The sequence below is a fragment of the Crinia signifera genome, chromosome 6 (genome assembly GCF_055691185.1).
Source record: "Crinia signifera chromosome 6, ASM5569118v1, whole genome shotgun sequence".
Taxonomy (NCBI): Eukaryota; Metazoa; Chordata; class Amphibia; order Anura; family Myobatrachidae; genus Crinia; species Crinia signifera.
In genome coordinates, this window is record NC_139222.1 from 3,813,876 (window position 1) to 3,840,506 (window position 26,631).

At 50.3% G+C, this 26,631-nt stretch overlaps 2 protein-coding genes across 2 annotated transcripts in view; both read left to right on the top strand.

Annotated features, from left to right (window-relative positions):
• The window catches only part of LOC146007353 (uncharacterized), an 83,230-nt gene that overhangs the window by 12,114 nt on the left and 44,485 nt on the right, over nt 1-26,631 (top strand). The window lies entirely within an intron of this gene.
• Nucleotides 9,407-10,819, top strand: LOC146009846 (uncharacterized). The gene has a single exon (XM_083150386.1). The coding sequence runs from the start codon at nt 9,544-9,546 to the stop codon at nt 10,396-10,398; it is 855 nt and encodes a 284-aa protein (XP_083006512.1). The 5' UTR covers nt 9,407-9,543; the 3' UTR covers nt 10,399-10,819.

Sequence of the window (26,631 nt, forward strand, 5' to 3'; positions counted from 1 at the left end):
GGTGGAGGTGATCTCGGTTTCACCAATACTGATGGAGATAGTGGGAGAAGAGGGGATGTTCGGGGGATGGAAGATTAGAAGTTCAGTTTTAGCCATGTTTAGCTTCAGGAAGCGTTGGGTCATCCAGGCTGAGATGGCTGTGAGGCATTCAGAGACCTTGGACAGGAGTGATGGGGAAAGGTCGGGGGAAGAGAGATAGATTAGGGTATCATCAGCATAAAGGTGGTAATGAAAACCATAGGAGCTGATGAGAGTGCCCAGAGAGGTGGTGTAGAGAGAGAAGAGGAGAGGGCCAAGGACAGACCCTTGGGGAACACCGACTGGCTGCGGGGTAGTAGGAGAGGAGGAGCTCGGAGTGGAGACGGAGAAGGAGCGATCGGAGAGGTATGAGGTGAACCAGGAGAATACCGTGCCAGTGATGCCAAAGGAGCGGAGTGTGTTGAGCAGGAGAGGGTGGTCAACAGTGTCAAAGGCAGCCGACAGATCAAGCTGGATGAGGATAGAGAAGAGGCCTTTGGATTTAGCCGATATTAGATCGTTAGTGACTTTGGTCAGGGCAGTTTCAGTGGAATGTAAAGGGCGGAACCCGGATTGGAGGGGGTCGAGAATGGAGTTAGCAGTAAGGTGGTTTAGGAGACGATTATAGGTCAGACGTTCTAGGAGTTTGGAGGCAAAAGGGAGGAGGGAGATGGGCCTGTAGTTGGATGGGGAGTTGGGGTCCAGATTTGTTTTTTTGAGAATTGGGGAGACAAGAGCGTGTTTGAAGGAGGAAGGGAAGATCCCAGAGGATAGGGAAAGATTAAACAGGTGAGCCAGGTGAGAGCAGACTGACGGACTGAGACGACGGATAATATTGGAGGGGATAGGATCGAGCGGGCAGGTGGAGGGAGAAGCGGATTGAAGGATAGAGTGGACTTCAGCAGCAGTGGTGGGGTAAAATGAGGACAGGGGTTGGAAGGAGGGGAGTGGGGATGTAGGAGGGGAGGAGGGAGAGGGTGGGGTCATGGCAGCAGTGATGGCAGTCCTGAGAGAGGAGATTTTGGTTGAAAAGTAGGTAGCAAAATCAGCGGCTACGATGGAGGACGGAAGAGCTGGAGGAGGGGGGGAGAGCAAGGAGTTGAAGGTGGCGAAGAGCCTGCGGGGATTGGATGATTGGGAAAGGATGAGGGACTTAAAGTAGGATTCCTTGGCCAGAGCAAGGGCAGAGCTGAAGGAGGAAAGAATGAATTTGAAATGGAGATAATCCGCGAGGGAGCGTGATTTCTTCCAGAAGCGCTCAGCAGTGCGAGAGCACTTTTTAAGGAATCGGGTGATAGGCGAGTGCCACGGTTGGGGGTTGGAGCATCGAAGGGGGATAGAGGATGGAGGGCAGGCAGAGTCCAATGTCGAAGATAGGGTGTCATTATAGAAGGAGGCGGCGAGGTTCGGGCAGGACATGGTGGTGATTGGGGCGAGAAGAGGACACAGCGTGTTAGAGAAGGCAGCAAGATCAAGTGTGTTGACGTTATGCCGTGAGACAATGCGCTTGGGAGGGGGAGTGGGAGAGGGGGAAGCAGTGAGGGAGAAGGAGATGAGGTGATGGTCAGAAAGAGGAAAAGCCGAGATAGTGTAGTCAGTAAGGGAACAAGAGCGAGAGAAGACGAGATCGAGGGAGTGTCCTTGGATGTGGGTGGGAGAGGTAGTCCACTGAGATAGGCCAAGAGAGGAGCAGAGAGAGAGGAGTTTGGAGGTGCCAGGATCAGCGGGGTTATCCAAGGGGATGTTAAAGTCACCAAGAATGACAGATGGCAGGTCAGAGGAGAGGAAGTGTGGGAGCCAGGCGGCGAAGTTGTCAAGAAATTGGGAGATAGGGCCAGGGGGGCGGTAGATTGCAGCAACACGGAGGTGGTAGGGGTAGTATAGACGGATAGAGTGAGACTCAAAGGAGGAGAAAAGGAGAGAGGGTTCAGGGTGAATGACACTGTGGGTGCATGAGGCTGAGAGGAGAAGACCCACACCGCCACCTTGGCGACCATCCGACCTGGGAGTGTGAGAGAAAGAGAGGCCACCGTGGGAGAGAGCAGCCGGAGAGACAGAATCAGAGGTGGAGAGCCAGGTCTCGGTGATAGCAAGGAGGTGGAATGCTCTAGAGATGAATAGGTCATGGATGGCAGGGAGTTTGTTGCAGATGGATCTGGCGTTCCATAGTGCACAGGAAAGAGGGGGGGTGGGTTGTGTATTTATGTGGATAAGGTTTTTGGGATTGCAGAAGCGAGGGGGGGTCGTTGGGAGGGTGGGGGTGCGGGGGCGAGTGGTCAGGATAGGTATGGGATGGGAGGGGGGAGGAGCAGTTGGAGAAAGTGAAGTTGAGAGATTAACAGCCATGAGGAACCGAAGGTGAGAGGGTAGGTTAGTGAAATCAGACAGAGGGATTTGGGAGGACAGACAGCGTCTGTAGTAGATTTGGTAGAAAACAGAGTGAGAGAGAAGGTAACAGGCAAGGAACTACTGTCAGAGAGGAGACAAGTGGGTAAAATCAGGTTGATTGAGTAATCCAATTAAGTATGAAACAGCAACAAGTGAGAGGATGAAGGGAACAGAGAAGGTCAGAAGTGAGGCAAATGTGAGCAGGCGTGAAGAGGGAACCAGAGTGCAATAAATGTGTGGCAAAGATAAGAGAAGATAATAGTGAATGAGTAAAATGAAATACAATGTTGGAAAAAATATAGATAAAAATGAATTAAATGTCAAAATTGAGCAACAGGTTGCAATACGATAGAAAGAAGATGAATATAATACAATAAAATAGAAGATGAAAATTTAGACTGTGTTCAAACTCACCTTTTTCAGTATTCTAACTCACCTGCTTCAGTTTCCAACTCACTTAAGTAATCAAGCTTCACTTTAGTCAGAAAGCTTCCCTCTCAATGAGCCATCAGGAGCCATCAGCCCCTATTATACTCCTGCTCTCCCCCTCACATCATGTCACTGTGTGTTACCAGCCCAGAGATCTGACCAGTCTCCTCCCCGCACTCTCTGGTGTATCTCATACATCAGGAGCCATCAGCCCCTATTATACTCCTGCTCTCCCCCTCACATCATGTCACTGTGTGTTACCAGAGATCTGACCAGTCTCCTCCCCGCACTCTCTGGTGTATCATACATCAGGTGCCATCAGCCCCTATTATACTCCTGCTCTCCCCCTCACATCATGTCACTGTGTGTTACCAGAGATCTGACCAGTCTCCTCCCCGCACTCTCTGGTGTATCTCATACATCAGGAGCCATCAGCCCCTATTATACTCCTGCTCTCCCCCTCACATCATGTCACTGTGTGTTACCAGCCCAGAGATCTGACCAGTCTCCTCCCCGCACTCTCTGGTGTATCTCATACATCAGTAACCATCAGCCCCTATTATACTCCTGCTCTCCCCCTCACATCATGTCACTGTGTGTTACCAGAGATCTGACCAGTCTCCTCCCCGCACTCTCTGGTGTATCATACATCAGGTGCCATCAGCCCCTATTATACTCTTGCTCTCCCCCTCACATCATGTCACTGTGTGTTACCAGAGATCTGACCAGTCTCCTCCCCGCACTCTCTGGTGTATCTCATACATCAGGAGCCATCAGCCCCTATTATACTCCTGCTCTCCCCCTCACATCATGTCACTGTGTGTTACCAGCCCAGAGATCTGACCAGTCTCCTCCCCGCACTCTCTGGTGTATCTCATACATCAGTAACCATCAGCCCCTATTATACTCCTGCTCTCCCCCTCACATCATGTCACTGTGTGTTACCAGAGATCTGACCAGTCTCCTCCTCGCACTCTCTGGTGTATCATACATCAGGAGCCATCAGCCCCTATTATACTCCTGCTCTCCCCCTCACATCATGTCACTGTGTGTTACCAGCCAAGAGATCTGACCAGTCTCCTCCCGCACTCTCTCATGTATCTCATACATCAGGAGCCATCAGCCCCTATTATACTCCGGCTCTCCCCCTCACATCATGTCACTGTGTGTTACCAGCCCAGAGATCTGACCAGTCTCCTCCCTGCACTCTGTGGTGTATCTCATACATCAGGAGCCATCAGCCCCTATTATACTCCTGCTCTCCCCTCACATCATGTCACTGTGTGTTACCAGCCCAGAGATCTGACCAGTCTCCTCCCCGCACTCTCTGGTGTAACTCATACATCAGGTGCCATCAGCCCCTATTATACTCCTGCTCTCCCTCTCACATCATGTCACTGTGTGTTACCAGCCCAGAGATCTGACCAGTCTCCTCCCCGCACTCTCTGGTGTATCTCATACATCAGGAGCCATCAGCCCCTATTATACTCCTGCTCTCCCCCTCACATAATGTCACTGTGTGTTACCAGCCCAGAGATCTGACCAGTCTCCTCCCTGCACTCTCTGGTGTATCTCATACATCAGGAGCCATCAGCCCCTATTATACTCCTGCTCTCCCCCTCACATCATGTCACTGTGTGTTACCAGCCCAGAGATCTGACCAGTCTCCTCCCCGCACTCTCTGGTGTATCTCATACATCAGGAATTACCAGCCCCTATTATACTCCTGCTCTCCCCCCTCACATCATGTCACTGTGTTACCAGCCCAGAGATCTGACCAGTCTCCTCCCCGCACTCTCTAGTGTATCTCATACATCAGGAGCCATCAGCCCCTATTATACTCCTGCTCTCCCCCTCACATCATGTCACTGTGTGTTACCAGCCCAGAGATCTGACCAGTCTCCTCCCCACACTCTCTGATGTATCTCATACATCAGGAGCCATCAGCCCCTATTATACTCCTGCTCTCCCCCTCACATCATGTCACTGTGTGTTACCAGCCCAGAGATCTGACCAGTCTCCTCCCCGCACTCTCTGGTGTAACTCATACATCAGGTGCCATCAGCCCCTATTATACTCCTGCTCTCCCCCTCACATCATGTCACTGTGTGTTACCAGCCCAGAGATCTGACCAGTCTCCTCCCCGCACTCTCTGGTGTATCTCATACATCAGGAGCCATCAGCCTCTATTATACTCCTGCTCTCCCCTCACATCATGTCACTGTGTGTTACCAGCCCAGAGATCTGACCAGTCTCCTCCCGACACTCTCTGGTGTATCTCATACATCAGGAGCCATCAGCCACTATTATACTCCTGCTCTCCCCCTCACATCATGTCACTGTGTGTTACCAGCCCAGATATCTGACCAGTCTCCTCCCTGCACTCTCTGGTGTATCTCATACATCAGCAGCCATCAGCCCCTATTATACTCCTGCTCTCCCCCTCACATCATGTCACTGTGTGTTACCAGCCAGAGATCTGTCCAGTCTCCTCCCCGCACTCTCTGGTGTATCTCATACATCAGGAGCCATCAGCCCCTATTATACTCCTGTTCTCCCCCTCACATAATGTCACTGTGTGTTACCAGCCCAGAGATCTGACCAGTCTCCTCCCTGCACTCTCTGGTGTATCTCATACATCAGGAGCCATCAGCCCCTATTATACTCCTGCTCTCCCCCTCACATCATGTCACTGTGTGTTACCAGCCCAGAGATCTGACCAGTCTCCTCCCCGCACTCTCTGGTGTATCTCATACATCAGGAATTACCAGCCCCTATTATACTCCTGCTCTCCCCCCTCACATCATGTCACTGTGTTACCAGCCCAGAGATCTGACCAGTCTCCTCCCCGCACTCTCTAGTGTATCTCATACATCAGGAGCCATCAGCCCCTATTATACTCCTGCTCTCCCCCTCACATCATGTCACTGTGTGTTACCAGCCCAGAGATCTGACCAGTCTCCTCCCCGCACTCTCTGGTGTATCTCATACATCAGGTGCCATCAGCCCCTATTATACTCCTGCTCTCCCCCTCACATCATGTCACTGTGTGTTACCAGCCCATAGATCTGACCAGTCTCCTCCCTGCACTCTCTGGTGTATCTCATACATCAGGAGCCATCAGCCCCTATTATACTCCTGCTCTCCCCCTCACATCATGTCACTGTGTGTTACCAGCCCAGAGATCTGACCAGTCTCCTCCCCACACTCTCTGATGTATCTCATACATCAGGAGCCATCAGCCCCTATTATACTCCTGCTCTCCCCCTCACATCATGTCACTGTGTGTTACCGGCCCAGAGATCTGACCAGTCTCCTCCCCGCACTCTCTGGTGTAACTCATACATCAGGTGCCATCAGCCCCTATTATACTCCTGCTCTCCCCCTCACATCATGTCACTGTGTGTTACCAGCCCAGAGATCTGACCAGTCTCCTCCCCGCACTCTCTGGTGTATCTCATACATCAGGTGACATCAGCCCCTATTATACTCCTGCTCTCCCCCTCACATCATGTCACTGTGTGTTTCCAGCCCAGAGATCTGACCAGTCTCCTCCCTGCACTCTCTGGTGTATCTCATACATCAGGAGCCATCAGTCCCTATTATACTCCTGCTCTCCCCCTCACATCTTGTCACTGTGTGTTACCAGCCCAGAGATCTGACCAGTCTCCTCCCCACACTCTCTGGTGTATCTGATACATCAGGAGGCATCAGCCCCTATTATACTCCTGCTCTCCTCCCTCACATCATGTCACTGTGTGTTACCAGCCCAGAGATCTGACCAGTCTCCTCCCCGCACTCTCTGGTGTATCTCATACATCAGGAGCCATCAGCCCCTATTATACTCCTGCTCTCCCCTCACATCATGTCACTGTGTGTTACCAGCCCAGAGATCTGACCAGTCTCCTCCCTGCACTCTCTGGTGTATCTCATACATCAGGAGCCATCAGCCCCTATTATACTCCTGCTCTCCCCCTCACATCATGTCACTGTGTGTTACCAGCCCAGAGATCTGACCAGTCACCTCCCCGCACTCTCTCGTGATCTCATACATCAGGAATTACCAGCACCGTACCATTATCCCTTCTCCACCAAACCCAGACTCGCCCACCTGAAGTGTGTGATTGGTCACAGTTGTAGCTTTACACCACACATAAGTCTTGTATAATATAATATTCTCACCCTTTATCTTCCTTGCACATTTGGAGGAAGGACCTGGTCTAGCTGACCTACATTTCTTGCATACACGGTGGTCTTGGACCATATAGTTATTCCTTTGGTTACCAGCCTGATCACTCCTATTGGTGAGTATCTCCCCTCATTAGGCCCAAGTGCGTGTATTCTGGATATCATGGATGAAGATCTTCTGGAAAAGTTCCTTAGAAAATGACTTGTCCTTGACATTGGTGGCACCTCTAGTCCTTGCGTTGCTGGTCATTAACAAGCTGGAGGGCAGAGAGGGTGTGGCCTGACCAGGAGAGTGACAGGATGCCTTGAAATGGAACTCCTGCACCATCCTATAAAAATCGGGGTTTGGGCAGTGGTTCCTGCTGCACCTCTCTCCTACCTTACCCCTCTGAGACCCCTCCGGATAGGAACTGGTAGTGCTGTGGAGCTCTGCAGGTTATGGCCTTCCTTTCCTAAAAGCCAGGGCCTAGATTTTATCCTGCACCCAGTGGCGGAGCGCCAGGACCCATTTCTGTTCAGTGCACTTCTGTCCCCCCCCCCCCCCCCCCCGATCTGCTTTTCCAACCTCCCTCTCTTTTGTTCTCTCCCGTCCCTCTGTAGTCACTGTGTCCTCCACACTGCTGTCAGTCATATGCCTTGGATATAATTGTAGCTGGAGCTGTGAGAGTACCGACAGCAGAAGGTAATGAAAGGTGCGGGGAGGCCGCTGGTACTCACAGACTGGACGGAATGGTTCTCTGACACAGGCCGGATTACACTGAGTACTCTCTGAATCTAGGACTCTCAGAATGTCCAGGTACATAGGAATAATCAGGAACCAGCAGAATACTATCAGTATAACAGGAAAACTAAGGAATATAACAGGAGTGACCAGGATACACAAAGAACTATAACTGGCAGGGTCTCAGTGCTGGAAGTACACCTAAATAGTAAGTGGCCTAGCATGCAGCCACACCCAAAGACCAGGGTATGCATGAACACCAGGCAAGGTGGATCAGCAAAACCCGGGGCACTGATCCAGTGAACCAATACAAAACCCACACAGAACATAGTGACTGCAGAGTTACACCGACCCGCTGGTCAAGGTCAAGGGACCCCAATACCAGGTCTTCAACCACAAGGGGTACATCCGGAAACCCGGCATACTGGTATAACAACAAAAACAAGACAAACAGAAACAAGCTGTAGCTTGTACCAACATTATGTGCTTTCTCTGAGAACAGCACCCCTCAGGTGGAACCCTACTAAATTTGAATAATTTGGGTTATTAGAACACCCACCGTGACATTTGGTCTCTCGCTTGTACCAGTGGTGTTTGGAAAGCTCAGCCACCAAATGCCCGTCATACGTTCTAGCCTGGCAGGAGGAACTTGGGAAAAGTCTGACGGAAGCTCAGTACTTCCGCTAGTTCTTCACTTCTGGTATTGGCGACTGTATAATCCTAGCTCGCTGGTATAGATGTCCAGTACAAATACATAACATTTCTCCACGCTGGCGATGTGACCAAGAGATTGGCAACCCTCTCCATATCTGGTGGACTTGCCCTGTACTGATGGATTTTGGGCGGACTGCTCAGAAGGGGACTAGCACCATTACTGGTGTTTCCTTGTCCAACACTCCTGAATTTTGGATAATTTATTGGACATACCTATTTCGATATATTAAAAAATAGCTTTTTCGATATTTGTAAATGCTGCAAGAGCGACTATACCCTGTTATTAGAGACAGTCGATTTGCCCTCTTGTTATCTATAGATAACTATATGTCAATGGAAGAAAAGGTTAATTAAAAAAAAGAAACTAAGCAATGAGAACGTTGTGTACAGCAGATACCAGTAGAAATGCTATTCCTATAGTTGGTGGTATATTGTCCAAGTGGCTGATGGTATTAGTGCTCCTGGGGGATCTGTGGGGCTTCAGGTCTTGGTCACCACCAGACTCTACTGCTTGGTGGTCACCACCTGAGATCATTGTGTTATTTATAATGTTGTCATTCTAATCAGTTTTCCAAAGCCTCGTAATCTTATGTCATCGCTAATTATTGTTATTTGGCATTGTTACATTTTATTCCCAGCAGATGGATGTAACAGCCGGAATGTCTCCGAGGATCATCTCGTTTCATCTCCAGATGGTAAAATAGAAGATAACATCCAAATGGAAGAAAATCCTATCGCCCCAGTTATATCGTCTGACCTTTCCGATCATGGGAAATGTTTTCCTGATCACTCTGGCATTGGTAGATCTGTTACATCTATTAAAGCAGGTGCATTGCTTCATTGTAAAGGTTACACAGGTTCTACACAGAACAACCCAATTATTACCCATCATCCAGCTAAGGCGGGTGAGAGAACATTTCCATGTGCTGAGTGTGGGAAATGTTTTACACAAAAATCAGATCTTACTAGACATCTGAAAAGTCACACAGGTGAGAGGCCATTTCTGTGTTCCGAGTGTGGGAAATGTTATACATACAAATCAGATTTTATTAGACATCAGAGAAGTCACACAGGTGATAAGCCATATGCATGCTCTGAGTGTGGGAAATGTTTTACACGTAAACCACAGCTTGTCAGACATCAGAGCCGTCACACAAGTGAGAAACCATTTACATGTTCTGAGTGTGGGAAATGTTTTTACACAGGAAAAAGATCTTGTTAAACACGAGAGATGTCACACAGGTGAGAGGCCATATTCATGCCCTGAGTGTGGGAAAGGTTTTATAAACAAATTAGATCTTGTTAGACATCAGAGAATTCACTCAGGCGACAAGCCATTTTCGTGCGCTGAGTGTGGGAAATGTTTTACCTTGAAAGCAAATCTTGTTACACATCAGAGAAGTCACACAGGGGACAAGCCGTTTCTATGCTCCGAGTGTGGGAAATGTTTTACACGTAAATCACAGTTTGTCAGACATCAGAGCCGTCACACAAGTGAGAAACCATTTACATGTTCTGAGTGTAGGAAATGTTTTACACAGGAAAAAGATCTTGTTAAACACGAGAGATGTCACACAGGTGAGAGGCCATATTCATGCCCTGAGTGTGGGAAAGGTTTTATAAACAAATTAGATCTTGTTAGACATCAGAGAATTCACTCAGGCGACAAGCCATTTTCGTGCGCTGAGTGTGGGAAACGTTTTACCTTGAAAGCAAATCTTGTTACACATCAGAGAAGTCACACAGGGGACAAGCCGTTTCTATGCTCTGAGTGTGGGAAATGTTTTATGCACAAACCACATCTTGCTAGACATCAACGAAATCACAAAGGTGAGAGGCCATTTCCATGCTCTGAGTGTGGGAAATCATTTACACAGAAATATCATCTTATTAGACATGAGAAGATACATGTAGGTAAGAAACCATTTCCAAGTTCTTAGGGGTAAATTTACATAGGATGGAAGTTCTACCAATCAGATTCTATCTATATCTATCTATATAAGAAGTAGAATCTAATCTGGTTGCTATCGGCAACCTCCCATCTTCAATAGAACTCCCATCTTAGTAAATGTACCACTTAGTTTGGGAAATGTTTTACACATAAATCAGATTTTGTTATCCATCAAAGAAATCTCATTGATGAGAAGCCAGTCTAATGTTCTGTTTGTGAGAAATTACAAAAATATGATTTATAAACCATAATTTACATAGCTGAGACTCTGTATGTGGAAAGTAGTTACTCTAGGAACAGATGTCAGTAAGTGTATTAATCCTCCATCCTTGGGCTCCTCGCTGAGGTGATCCAACCTTTTGTTGTTGTAAAATAATTGTGATGATTCGGTTTAACTATAAAATGTTGTCTCTGTGGTTTCCTTATTTCTGTTCCCATCTGTAATAAGGGTTCAACGTAATAGATACAATAATCTATATGTTGTTATTCAGGGTAAATAGCGTCTCAAGATGGCGCCTCTGTATTCAATGGCCTAAAGGCACATACACACTGGACAATTTTTTTTTACCAATTTCGTTGAAAGACATTTCCCTTGAACCTAGTGTCCTGGACCAAAGATGTTGACGACAGACGAAAGATCTAGCTACAGTTTATAGGCTGTTTTTGAAAGATCTCCATATTGAGCTGCATGCACGGTTGACTGGTGGGTATGCGCATCATCGTTCGTCGCAAACACACTGAAAGATATTTTGGTCAAAAAAGTTGGTCAACAAAATTGTACAGTGTGTATGCACCTTAACAGTTACCAGAAATTGTGCGTCTAGAGAAATGTTTTCCCTGTGCATGTAGCAGTATCCAATACCCACTTGCAATAAGCTTGCTGAATTATTGCAGCCCTGCGATTAGCGGCAAGTCCATCCGTAACTGCTCGCCATCAAATTATTCTTCGAGGGGATTTTGAGGAGGAGGAACCCACAGACTTAGTGGAGTGGGCTCAAATAGACTGCGGTGCTGGCAAAGCCACCGACGTACCAGCTAGCTGAATAGGCAGGCGAAGCCATCGAGCAATAGACAGCTTAGAGGCAGGACAACCATCTTATGAGCATCATATAGCACAAAAACAAAATCCGTCTTCCTGACACCTGCCGTCCTTTTAAGGTAAATCTCCAAGCCCCGCGCAACATCCAAAGATTTTAGTTCAGATAAACCGAACCGCGACGGAACTACGATGAGTTGGATCAGGTGAAACGGTGAAAGCACCTTAGGCAGAAACGGCGAACGAGTCCTGAGCTCACCTCTGTCCTCGTAAAAGACCAAATAAAGGCTCTTGCATGTCAAGGCCCCCAATTCTGAGACCCTCCTAGCTGAGGCCAAAAGCATCAGTCTTCCAAGTAAGGAACTTGGTCCTCCACAGAGTCCAACGGCTCGAACCAGGAGGATTGAAGAAATGTCAGGTCCCATGGAGCTGTGGGGGGTACAAAAGGAGGTTGCATGTGAAGCACTCCCTGTACAAAGGTCTGAACCTCCGGTAATAAGGCTAGTCGTTTCTGGATAAGGCGGAGATCTACCCCTTTATGGAGCCCAAATGCAGGCCCATATCCACTCCAGATGAATAACAGAGAACAGCGTCTCCCCTCACCTAAGATTAGTCCGCTCAACCTCCAAGCTGACAAACGTTGTAAGCATGGATAAATGAAGGGCTCCTGCTTTAGAAGGTCCCTCCTCAGCAGCAGAGGCCAAGGGTCGTCCACCAACATAGCCAGAAGAAGGGCGTACCATGCCCTTCTGGGCCAGTCTGGAGAGATTAGAATTGCCTGCGCCTTCTCCTTCCTGACCTTGCGGAGTACCGAGACAGCAACGGAATCGGAGGGAACAGGTTCACCAGTCGATATGGCCAGGATGTCGGCAGTGCATCCACCACCGCGGCCTGAGGGTCCCTGGTTCTGGCACAATACAGCCGAAGGTTCTTGTTGAGCCGAGATGCCATTAGGTCTATCTCCGGACAGCCCCAACGGTCTGTGAGTAGACAAATGAGGGTGTAGTCCCCACTCCCCCGGGTGCATGTCGTGATGACTGAGGAAGACAGCTTCCCAGTTTTCCATGCCCATTATAATGATGGCCGATATGGCCCTAAGGTTTTTTTCTGCCCAGACGAGAATCCTGGACACCTCTCTCATGCAGGCCCAGCTTTTCGTCCCTTCTTGATGTATGCTACAGCCGTAGCGTTGTCCGACTGCACCTGAATTGATTCAGGAGTAGATGGGAGGCTTGACGTAGGGCCTCATGAATGGCTCTGAGCTCCAAGATATTTATTGGAAGAACAGACTCATGGCTTGACCACTTGCCCTGGAACCCCACCCCTTGGGTAACAGCCCCCCCACCTCTCAGACTTGCGTCTGTTATAAGCAGAATCCAGTCCTGGATTCCGAAGCTCCGCCCCTCCAACAGATGCAGCCGCCCCGCCAGAGATATCCTGGCCTGAGGGGAAATGCATCTGCAGGTGCGAACCCAACCACTCGCACAGGAGGTCCAACTGAAACCCCCTGGCGTGGAAGCTACCGTATTGAATCGCCTCGTAGAATGCAACCATCTTTCCTGAGGGACAGGTGCACAGGTGGACTGAGACCCTGCCCAGTCTCAGAAATTCCCTGACCAGAGACTGAAGCGTCTCCACTTTGTCTGGAGGCAGAAAAACCCTTTAGGCCACCGTTTCCAAGACCATTCCCAGAAACAGAAGCCTCGGGGTAGGCACCATCCAGGACGGGACAATAGGTGAGTACTCCGATCTAGGCTGACCGACCGCAGTTCCCTGCACCTCGCCTTTACCAAGAGATCGTCCAGGTACGGGATAATATTGATCCCCTGCGTACGCCGCGGCAACACCGTCACCAACCTCACCTTTGTGATTACCCTTGGAGCCGTGGGCAGTCCGAAGGGCAGAGCCTGAACCTGGTAATGGTCATCTAAGAGAGCAAACCTGAGGTATATTTGCTTATAAACGCTTAGCAATCTGGAATGTTTTTCTCTGGAGTTTCCCAGGCTGGCTTAAACAGATAAATCACGGGGCAGAACAAATAGGGGTCCCCAGGATTTAATGAAACCAGCACCAGGCTCAAGGGCCGGTCCTGGTTCCCAAAATATGGGGGACAAAATGAGTAGGGGTCCCCCTGTATTTCACGAACCATCCCCCAGCAGTACAAATAGTAAAAAAAAAACACACACACTGACAGTAAAATGTTATTTCACACGGAGCCCATTCATCCAATACTTACCTATGTTGATAGAAGATCCGTCTCCTTCTCCTATAGAATCCATAGTGCGGTACCTGTGGAAGGAAAATATACTCACCACGCTGATCTTCGGGGCTTCTCCGGACCCTGTGCATCTGATTTCCTCCGATACCTGTGTTAGCTGTGTCTGTGCTGCGTAGCCGCTATCTGCTGGGACATTTGTGACATAATACATTTCATAGAACTCAAGCAATGCGGTTCTGCCACATAACCGCCAAATGCGTCACTTTGCTGTGACAGCTGGCCACATATGAGCGTGTCAGTAGGGGAGGGTGAAAGCCTGGTGCCACATACAGCGCATGAAGGAGATAGAGACACACACACACACAGTGACAACCTGCGACTGGAGTGCCTTGGAGGAGCCTGAACACGCTGCACTGTTCCTCTGCTGAGTAATGGTGCTGAGGCGCCGCCGGTCCTGCTCTGAGGTAGCTCCGCCCCCCGGAGCTACTGATATATTTACACTGGCAAAAAACTTTTATATAGTGTAAATAAGAGTTAAAGTGCCCCAATTCACCGATGCTGCCAGTGTGCGCAGGCGGGGTATGGCCACCTGCACATAAATGCCCCTAGTGGGTTCCCACGATATCTGCTCACCACTCCAATGAAGTTCAGTGCGCGGCATGCTGAGGGCGTGTGCGCACAGGCGCCGTGCTTAGCGGTACACTGACCCTACGTTCCGTCAGCTGCACATTATTCCAACCTTAGCTGTGGGAGGGGTCTAGGGGGGAGGAGCCAGCACACCCTGTTGATGTTTTTTTAATCTGCACTGGCTCCTTTGGACCCCATCTATACCCACCATATAGGGGATTCTGACTGAATCAATCCCCTGCGCGTTCGCAATGGGGGACCGATTTTTGGCTACACGCACACACAAGTCCGGGCGTGGGGTGGCGGGCCAGGGGAACGCCCATGGGAACGCCCCGCACTGAAGGCTGCGAATGGATAATTATGCAAATCATCCATTCACAGCTGTGCGGGGGTTCGTGTCGTGCAAGAGGGGCATGCGGGCGTCGTCTATCTTGCGAGTCAACCAGAATAAGGGCCTAAGTGAACCCCAGTAACCCTTATAGATGATAGAGAAAAAGAATTCCAAGATTTAAAGGAAAAACCGAGAGATGATCTTCTGAGAGAACAGAGACGAAAGATAAGAGAGAAAGAGTGCGGCCAAACAGGTGGGAGACACGATACATAAACATTGGCAGCAATCCTGTCTAACAACCAGCCATCGTGCTCAGGAATTCCAGGGACCTGGGGAAGACACTAGTAACACTCATCTGACCGGCCAAGTGTCATCCACCCTGTACACCACTGAGGTCCAAGTGTCATCCACCCTGTACACCACTGAGGTCCAAGCGTCATCCACCCTATACACCACTGAGGGCCAAGTGTCATCCACCCTATCCACCACTGAGGGCCAAGTGTCATCCACCCTATCCACCACTGAGGGCCAATAATACACCACTAAGGGCCAAGCGTCATCCACCCTATCCACCACTGAGGTCCAAGTGTCGTACACCCTATTCACCACCCAGGGCCAAGTGTCATCTGCCCTATTCACCACTGAGGGCCAAGTGTCATCCACCCTATACACCACTGAGGCCAAGTGTCATCCACCCTATACACCACTGAGGTCCAAGTGTCATCCACCCTATACACCACTGAGGTCCAAGCGTCATTCACCCTATACACCACTGAGGGCCAAGCGTCATCCACCCTATACACCACTGAGGTCCAAGTGTCATTCGCCCTATACACCATTGAGGCCGAGTGTCATCCACCCTATACACCACTGAGGTCCAAGTGTCATCAACCCTATACACCACTGAGGTCCAAATGTCATCAACCCTATACATCACTGAGGGCCAAGCATCATCCACCCTATACACCACTGAGGTCCAAGCGTCATCCACCCTATACACCACTGAGGGCAGAGTGTCATCCACCCTATACACCACTGAGGTCCAAGTGTCATCCACCCTATACACCCCTGAGGGCCGAGTGTCATCCACCCTATACACCACTGAGGTCCAAGTGTCATTCGCCCTATACACCACTGAGGTCCAAGTGTCATTCGCCCTATACACCACTGAGAGCCAAGTGTCATCCGCCCTATACACCACTGAGGTCCAAGTGTCATCAACCCTATACACCACTGAGGTCCAAATGTCAGCAACCCTATACATCACCGAGGGCCAAGCGTCATCCACCCTGTACACCACTGAGGTCCAAGCGTCATCCACCCTATACACCACTGAGGGCCAAGTGTCATCCACCCTATCCACCACTGAGGGCCAAGTGTCATCCACCCTATCCACCACTGAGGGCCAATAATACACCACTAAGGGCCAAGCGTCATCCACCCTATCCACCACTGAGGTCCAAGTGTCGTACACCCTATTCACCACCCAGGGCCAAGTGTCATCTGCCCTATTCACCACTGAGGGCCAAGTGTCATCCACCCTATACACCATTGAGGCCAAGTGTCATCCACCCTATACACCACTGAGGTCCAAGTGTCATCCACCCTATACACCACTGAGGTCCAAGCGTCATTCACCCTATACACCACTGAGGGCCAAGCGTCATCCACCCTATACACCACTGAGGTCCAAGTGTCATTCGCCCTATACACCATTGAGGCCGAGTGTCATCCACCCTATACACCACTGAGGTCCAAGTGTCATCAACCCTATACACCACTGAGGTCCAAATGTCATCAACCCTATACATCACTGAGGGCCAAGCATCATCCACCCTATACACCACTGAGGTCCAAGCGTCATCCACCCTATACACCACTGAGGGCAGAGTGTCATCCACCCTATACACCACTGAGGTCCAAGTGTCATCCACCCTATACACCCCTGAGGGCCGAGTGTCATCCACCCTATACACCACTGAGGTCCAAGTGTCATTCGCCCTATACACCACTGAGGTCCAAGTGTCATTCGCCCTATACACCACTGAGAGCCAAGTGTCATCCGCCCTATACACCACTGAGGTCCAAGTGTCATCAACCCTATACACCACTGAGGTCCAAATGTCAGCAACCCTATACATCACCGAGGGCCAAGCGTCATCCACCCTATACACCACCGAGGTCCAAGCGTTATCCACCCTATACACCACTGAGGTCCAAGCGTCATCCACCCTATACACCACTGAGGTCCAAGCTTCATCCACCCTATACACCACTGAGGGCCAAGCGTCATCCACGCTATACACCACTGAGGGCCGAGCGTCATCCACCCTATACACCACTAAGGTCCAAGTGTCATTCGCCCTATACACCATTGAGGCCGAGTGTCATCCACCCTATACACCACTGAGGTCCAAGTGTCATTCGCCCTATACACCACTGAGGTCCAAGTGTCATCAACCCTATACACCACTGAGGTCCAAATGTCATCAACCCTATACATCACTGAGGGCCAAGCGTCATCCACCCTATACACCACTGAGGTCCAAGCGTCATCCACTCTATACACCACTGAGGGCAGAGTGTCATCCACCCTATACACCACTGAGGTCCAAGTGTCATCCACCCTATACACCACTGAGGGCCGAGTGTCATCCACCCTATACACCACTGAGGGCCGAGTGTCATTCCCCCTATACACCACTGAGGGCCGAGTGTCATTCGCCCTATACACCACTGAGGTCCAAGTGTCATTCGCCCTATACACCACTGAGGTCCAAGTGTCATTCGCCCTATACACCACAGAGGTCCAAGTGTCATTCGCCCTATACACCACTAAGGGCCAAGCGTCATCCGCCCTATACACCACTGAGGTCCAAGCGTCATCCGCCCTATACACCACTGAGGGCCAAGCGTCATCCACCCTATACACCACTGAGGTCCAAGCGTCATCCACCCTATACACCACTGAGGTCCAAGTGTCATCAACCCTATACACCACTGAGGTCCAAGTGTCATCAACCCTATACATCACTGAGGGCCAAGCGTCATCCACCCTATACACCACTGAGGTCCAAGCGTCATCCACCCTATACACCACTGAGGTCCAAGTGTCATTCGCCCTATACACCACAGAGGTCCAAGTGTCATTCGCCCTATACACCACTGAGGGCCAAGTGTCATCCACCCTATACACCACTGAGGTCCAAGTGTCATCAACCCTATACACCACTGAGGTCCAAATGTCATCAACCCTATACATCACTGAGGGCCAAGCGTCATCCACCCTATACACCACTGAGGTCCAAGCGTCATCCACCCTGTACACCACTGAGGGCCAAGTGTCATCCACCCTATACACCACTGAGGGCCGAGTGTCATCCACCCTATACACCACTGAGGTCCAAGCGTCATCCACCCTATACACCACTGAGGGCCGAGTGTCATCCACCCTATACACCACTGAGGTCCAAGCGTCATCCACCCTATACACCAGAGGTCCAAGCGTCATCCACCCTATACACCACTGAGGGCCGAGTATCATCCACCCTATACACCACTGAGGGCCGAGTGTCATCCATCCTATACACCACTGAGGGCCAAGTGTCATCCACCCTATACACCGCTGAGGGCCAAGTGTCATTTGCCCTATACACCACTGAGGGCCGAGTGTCATCCACCCTATACACCACTGAGGGCCAAGTGTCATTTGCCCTATACACCACTGAGGGCCGAGTGTCATCCACCCTATACACCACTGAGGGCCAAGTGTCATCCACCCTATACACCGCTGAGGGCCAAGTGTCATTTGCCCTATACACCACTGAGGGCCGAGTGTCATCCACCCTATACACCACTGAGGTCCAAGTGTCATTTGCCCTATACACCACTGAGGGCCGAGTGTCATCCACCCTATACACCACTGAGGGCCAAGTGTCATCCACCCTATACACCGCTGAGGGCCAAGTGTCATCCACCCTGTACACCACTGAGGTCCAAATGTCAGCAACCCTATACATCACCGAGGGCCAAGCGTCATCCACCCTATACACCACCGAGGTCCAAGCGTCATCCACCCTATACACCACGAGGTCCAAGCGTTATCCACCCTATACACCACTGAGGTCCAAGCGTCATCCACCCTATACACCACTGAGGTCCAAGCGTCATCCACCCTATACACCACTGAGGGCCAAGCGTCATCCACCCTATACACCACTGAGGGAGGAGCGTCATCCACCCTATACACCACTGAGGTCCAAGTGTCATTCGCCCCATAACCACTGAGGTCCAAGTGTCATTCGCCCTATACACCACAGAGGTCCAAGTGTCATTCGCCCTATACACCACTGAGGGCCAAGTGTCATCCACCCTATACACCACAGAGGTCCAAGCGTCATTCGCCCTATACACCACTGAGGGCCAAGTGTCATCCACCCTATACACCACTGAGGTCCAAATGTCATCAACCCTATACATCACTGAGGGCCAAGCGTCATCCACCCTATACACCACTGAGGTCCAAGCGTCATCCACCCTATACACCACTGAGGGCCGAGTGTCATCCACCCTATACACCACTGAGGGCCAAGTGTCATCCACCCTATACACCACTGAGGGCCAAGTGTCATCCACCCTATACACCACTGAGGGCCGAGTGTCATCCACCCTATACACCACTGAGGGCCAAGCGTCCTCCACCCTATACACCACTGAGGGCCAAGTGTCATCTGCCCTATACACCGTATAAGTGCGCCACGTCCCCTCGCTTTGGGCACACTATTATAATATAACTATGCCCACATGGATGGTATAAGTGTGCCACATCCCCTCGCTTCAGGCACACTATTATAATATAACTATGCCCACGTGGATGGTATAAGTGCACCACGACCCCCGCTTCGGGCACACTATTATAATATAACTATGCCCACGTGGATGGTGAAGTATGACCTAGTTGGCATGACGTTGGGCGGATGCTGCTGTCCAGCCCTTCCCTGGTGACTACAGATCCTGCATTATCCCCTGCTTCATCCTTAGTCACCACCCCCAGTGCCGCCCTATGGCAGGAACCGTGTGATTGGCTGTGCCACTATCAGTGACATGTCTGTAGGACAATCCATCTCCATGCATCATTCTACCCAGCCACGTTACTTCCCAGCCACTGCCATACCATGTATCACATGGGGGCACAGGACGGTATCACACAGGGGGGGCACAGGACGGTATCACACAGGGGGGCAGAGGACGGTAACACACAGGGGCACAGGACGGTAACACACAGGGGGGCACAGGACGATAACACACAGGGGGGCACAGGACGGTAACACACAGGGGGATCACAGGACGGTAACACAGGGGGGCACAGGATGGTAACACACAGGAGGGCACAGGACGGTAACACACAGGGGGGCACAGGACGGTAACACACAGGGGGGGCACAGGAAGGTAACACACAGGGGGCACAATACGGTAACACACAGGGGGCACAAGACGGTAACACGCAGGGGGGCACAGGACGGTAACACTAGGGTTACCACCTAGTCCCTTTAATTCCGGACACATATTAATTACACAGGTTCTGTGGCTGGCTGACTTCAAGACTCCACTTCACCTGATTTTAAACTGCCACAGAACCTGTGTAATTAACATGTGTCCGGAATTAAAGGGACTAGGTGGTAACCCTAGGTAACAAGCAGGGGGGCACAGGACGGTAACACGCAGGGGGGCACAGGACGGTAACACGCAGGGGGGCACAGGACGGTAACACGCAGGGAGGCACAGGACGGTAACACGGAGAGGGGCACAGGACGGTAACACACAGGGGGTGAGAGGACGGTAACACACAGGGGGGGGGCACAGGACGGTAACACACGGGGGGGCACAGGACGGTAACACACGGGGGGGCACAGGACGGTAACACACAGGGGGGCACAGGAAGGTAACACACAGGGGGGCACAGGGACAATGAGCACATCACACAGACAGAACAGGGATATCACCACCTGTCAGGGGACATCACCAGCTGTACACAATGTAGCTGGCTGCACAATGCCACCATAGGCCTCCCAGCATACACACACTATGGGGACACTCACTACCATGGTAACAGGAAGTCTGGTCACTAAGGGGTTACCATGCAGAGCAGTCACCGCGGGGGAGGGGGGTCCTGCACTCATATACCGCCCCCTATATCACTAATCATCCTCCACACACACAGCTGGGAACCCCAGGCCGGGGCCCTCTGCAGCGGGGACACCTCCGGAGCCCGGGACACGCTACTTCCGGTATGTGCGTTCCACACTACTTCCGCGTTTCAGCAACAAACTTCCTGTCTGTGCGTTCCAGCGTACTTCCGCGTTCCAGCGAAATTCCGTCTCTCTTTCAGATTATTACGTTATATCCGGCCTAATCCCCGCCCTCTGTGCTTCATTACAACTTCCGGGTTATTACGTGACGGAGCGGGAGAGAGCAGGTAATTCTACAGGGGGAGCAGCCTGTGGTGTCCTATTATTATTATACAGGAGGAGCAGCCTGTGGTGTCCTGTTATTATTATACAGGGGGAGCAGCCTGTAGTGTCCTGTAATTATTCGTATACAGAGGGAGCAGCCTGTGGTGTCCTATTATTATTATACAGGGGGAGCAGCCTGTGGTGTCCTATTATTATTATACAGGAGGAGCAGCCTGTGGTGTCCTATTATTATTATTATACAGGAGGAGCAGCCTGTGGTGTCCTGTTATTATTATACAGGGGGAGCAGCCTGTGGTGTCCTGTTATTATTATACAGGGGGAGCAGCCTGTAGTGTCCTGTAATTATTATTATACAGGGGGAGCAGCCTGTGGTGTCCTAATATTATACAGGGGGAGCAGCCTGTGGTGTCCTAATATTATTATACGGGGGAGCAGCCTGTTGTGTCCTATTATTATTATACAGGGGGAGCAGCCTGCGGGGTTCTGTTATTATACAGGAGAAGCAGCCTGTGGTGTCCTGTTATTATTATACAGGGGGAGCAGCCTGTGGGGTTCTGTTATTATACAGGAGAAGCAGCCTGTGGTGTCCTGTTATTATTATACAGGGGGAGCAACCTGTAGTGTCCTAATATTATACAGGTGGAGCAGCCTGTGGTGTCCTAATATCATTATACAGGGGAGCAGCCTGTTGTGTCCTATTATTATTATTATACAGGGGGAGCAGCCTGTGGTGTCCTAATATTATACAGGGGGAGCAGCCTGTGGTGTCCTAATATTATACAGGGGGAGCAGCCTGTGGTGTCCTGATATTATACAGGAGGAGCAGCCTGTGGTGTCCTGTTATTATTATACAGGGGGAGCAGCCTGTTGTGTCCTATTATTATTGTTCTACACGGGGAGCAGCCTGTGGTGTCCTGATATTATACAGGGGGAGCAGCCTGTGGTGACCTGTTGTGATTATACAGGAGGAGCAGCCTTTGGCTCTGTGACCTGTTATATGTATTATATTTAATCCTAGGCGCTCCAGCTGTGAGGAGTCTTTATTACACGTCACACGTTCTGTATTCTCTCTGATTCCCTGAGGATGGACACGGACAAGAGTCCCAGGACTGAGAGGATAATAACTATCACCCTGGAGATCATCTACCTGCTGACCGGGGAGGTGACAGTGACATCACTTATATCTATAGTAATAATACAGGGACGTGACCGGGGAGGTGACATCACTTATATCTATAGTAATAATACAGGGACGTGACCGGGGAGGTGACAGTGACATCACTTATATCTATAGTAATAATACAGGGACGTGACCGGGGAGGTGACAGTGACATCACTTATATCTATAGTAATAATACAGGGGCGTGACCGGGAAAGGTGACAGTGACATCACTTATATCTATAGTAATAATACAGGGACGTGACCGGGGAGGTGACATCACTTATATCTATAGTAATAATACAGGGACGTGACCGGGGAGGTGACATCACTTATATCTATAGTAATAATACAGGGACGTGACCGGGGAGGTAACATCACTTATATCTATAGTAATAATACAGGGACGTGACCGGGGAGGTGACAGTGACATCACTTATATCTATAGTAATAATACAGGGACGTGACCGGGGAGGTGACAGTGACATCACTTATATCTATAGTAATTATATAGAGATGTGACCGGGGAGGTGACAGTGACATCACTTATATCTATAGTAATAATACAGGGACGTGACTGGGGAGGTTACAGTGACATCACTTATATCTATAGTAATAATACAGGGACGTGACTGGGGAGGTGACAGTGACATCACTTATATCTATAGTAATAATACAGGGACGTGACTGGGGAGGTGACAGTGACATCACTTATATCTATAGTAATAATACAGGGATGTGACCGGGGAGGTGACATCACTTATATCTATAGTAATAATACAGGGACGTGACCGGGGAGGTGACAGTGACATCACTTATATCTATAGTAATAATACAGGGACGTGACCGGGGAGGTGACAGTGACATCATTTATATCTATAGTAATAATACAGGGACGTAACCGGGGAGGTGACAGTGACGTCACTTATATCTTTAGTAATAATACAGGGACGTGACTGGGGAGGTGACAGTGACATCACTTATATCTATAGTAATGATACAGGGACGTGACCAGGGAGGTGACAGTGACATCACTTATATCTATAGTAATAATACAGGGACGTGACCAGGGAGGTGAAATCACTTATATCTATAGTAATAATACAGGGACATGACCGGGGAGGTGACAGTGACATCACTTATATCTATAGTAATAATACAGGGATGTGACCGGGAAGGTAACAGTGACATCACTTATATCTATAGTAATAATACAGGGATGTGACCGGGAAGGTGACAGTGACATCATTTATATCTATAGTAATAATACTTGGACGTGACCGGGGAGGTTACAGTGACATCACTTAAATCTTTAGTAATAATACAGGGACGTGACTGGGGAGGTGACAGTGACATCACTTATATCTATAGTAATAATACAGGGATGTGACCGGGAAGGTGACAGTGACATCACTTATACCTATAGTAATAATACAGGGATGTGACCGGGGAGGTGACTGTGACATCACTTATACCTATAGTAATAATACAGGGACATGACCGGGGAGATGACAGTGACATCACTTATATCTATAGTAATAATACAGGGACATGACTGGGGAGGTGACAGTGACATCACTTATATCTATAGTAATAATACAGGGACATGACTGGGCAGGTGACAGTGACATCACTTATATCTATAGTAATAATACAGGGATGTGACCGGGGAGGTGACAGTGACATCACTTATATCTATAGTAATAATACAGGGATGTGACCGGGGAGGTGACAGTGACATCACTTATATCTATAGTAATAAAACAGGGACGTGACCGGGGATGTGAGGGGGATCTGGGATTGTATATAATGATATTTGATGTCTCCCCAATACACAGGGTTACACAGTAGTGAAGAAGACATCCGGTGAGTGTGAGACATCCAGCAGCCTTCCCCGTGTGTCAGGAGGACTGAGCAGGACCCAGAGCCCCATCACGGTGCCTCCACCTCACTCACTGGTAAATAAGAGGCACAATGAACAGAAGATCCTGGAACTCACCAACAAGATCATTCAGCTGCTGACCGGAGAGGTGACTGCTGGGAATGGGACATTATACAGTAACACTGGTGGATGTGACCGGAGAGGTGACTGCTGGGAATGGGACGTTATACAGTGACACCTCGGGATGTGACAGGAGAGGTGACTGCTGGGAATGGGACATTATACAGTAACACCGAGGGATGTGACCAGAGAGGTGACTGCTGGGAATGGGACGTTATACAGTAACACCGGAGGATGTGACCGGAGAGGTGGCTGCTGGGAATGGGACGTTATACAGTAACACCGGGGGATGTGACAGGAGAGGTGACTGCTGGGAATGGGGCGTTATACAGTAACAGCGGGGGATGTGACCGGAGAGGTGACTGCTGGGAATGGGACGTTATACATTAACACTGGGGATGTGACCGAAGAGGTGACTGCTGGGAATGGGAAGTTATACAGTAACACTGGGGGATGTGACCGGAGAGGTGGCTGCTGGGAATGGGAAGTTATACAGTAACACTGGGGGATGTGACCGGAGAGGTGGCTGCTGGGAATGGGAAGTTATACAGTAACACCGGGGGATGTGACAGGAGAGGTGACCGCTGGGAATGGGACGTTATACATTAACACTGGGGATGTGACCGGAGAGGTGACTGCTGGGAATGGGATGTTATACAGTAACACTGGGGGATGTGACCGGAGAGGTGGCTGCTGGGAATGGGAAGTTATACAGTAACACCGGGGGATGTGACAGGAGAGGTGACTACTGGGAATGGGACGTTATACAGTAACACCGGGGGATGTGACCGGAGAGGTGACTGCTGGGAATGGGACGTTATACAGTAACACCGGGGGATGTGACCGGAGAGGTGACTGCTGGGAATGGGACGTTATACAGTAACACCGGGGGATGTGACCGGAGAGGTGACTGCTGGGAATGGGACGTTATACAGTAACATCGGGGGATGTGACCGGAGAGGTGACTGCTGGGAATGGGACGTTATACAGTAACACCGGGGGATGTGACCGGAGAGGTGACTGCTGTGAATGGGCCTTATACAGTAACACCGGGGATGTGACCGGAGAGGTGACCGCTGGGAATGCGACATTTTACTGTAACACCGGGGGATGTGACCGGAGAGGTGACTGCTGGGAATGGGATGCTATACAGTAACACCGGGGGATGTGACAGGAGAGGTGACTGCTGGGAATGGGACGTTATACGGTAACACCGGGGATGTGACCAGAGAGGTGACTGCTGGGAATGGGACGTTATACGGTAACACCGGGGATGTGACCAGAGAGGTGACTGCTGGGAATGGGACGTTATACAGTAACACCGGGGATGTGACCGGAGAGGTGTCTGCTGGGAATGGGTTATACGTTAACACCGGGGGATGTGACCGGAGAGGTGACTGCTGGGAATGGGACATTATACGGTAACACCGGGGATGTGACCAGAGAGGTGACTGCTGGGAATGGGACGTTATACGGTAACACCGGGGATGTGACCAGAGAGGTGACTGCTGGGAATGAGAGGTTATACAGTAACACCGGGGGATGTGACCGGAGAGGTGACTACTGGGAATGGGATGTTATACAGTAACACCGGGGGATGTGACCGGAGAGGTGACTGCTGTGAATGGGACGTTATACAGTAACACCGGGGGATGTGACCGGAAAGGTGACTGCTGGGAATGGGACGTTATAGAGTAACACCGGGGGATGTGACCGGAGAGGTGACTGCTGGGAATGAGAGGTTATACAGTAACACCGGGGGATGTGACCGGAGAGGTGACTGCTGTGAATGGGACGTTATACAGTAACACCGGGGGATGTGACCGGAAAGGTGACTGCTGGGAATGGGACGTTATAGAGTAACACCGGGGGATGTGACCGGAGAGGTGACTGCTGGGAATGGGACGTTATACAGTAACACCGGGGGATGTGACCGGAGAGGTGACTGCTGGGAATGGGACGTTATACAGTAACACCGGGGGATGTGACCGGAGAGGTGACTCCTGGGAATGGGACGTTATACAGTAACACCGGGGATGTGACCGGAGAGGTGTCTGCTGGGAATGGGACATTATACGGTAACACCGGGGATGTGACCGGAGAGGTGACTGCTGGGAATGGGACGTTATATTGGAACACCGGGGGATGTGACCGGAGAGGTGACTGCTGGGAATGGGACGTTATACAGTAACACCGGGGGATGTGACGGGAGAGGTGGCTGCTGGGAATGGGACATTATACGGTAACACCGGGGATGTGACCGGAGAGGTGACTGCTGGGAATGGGACGTTATATTGGAACACCGGGGGATGTGACCGGAGAGGTGACTGCTGGGAATGGGACGTTATACAGTAACACCGGGGGATGTGACGGGAG

Coding starts and splice junctions, on each gene's coding strand:
- LOC146009846 (XM_083150386.1), top strand. CDS start 9,544: ATGCATGCTCTGAGTGTGGGAAATGTTTTACACGTAAACCACAGCTTG.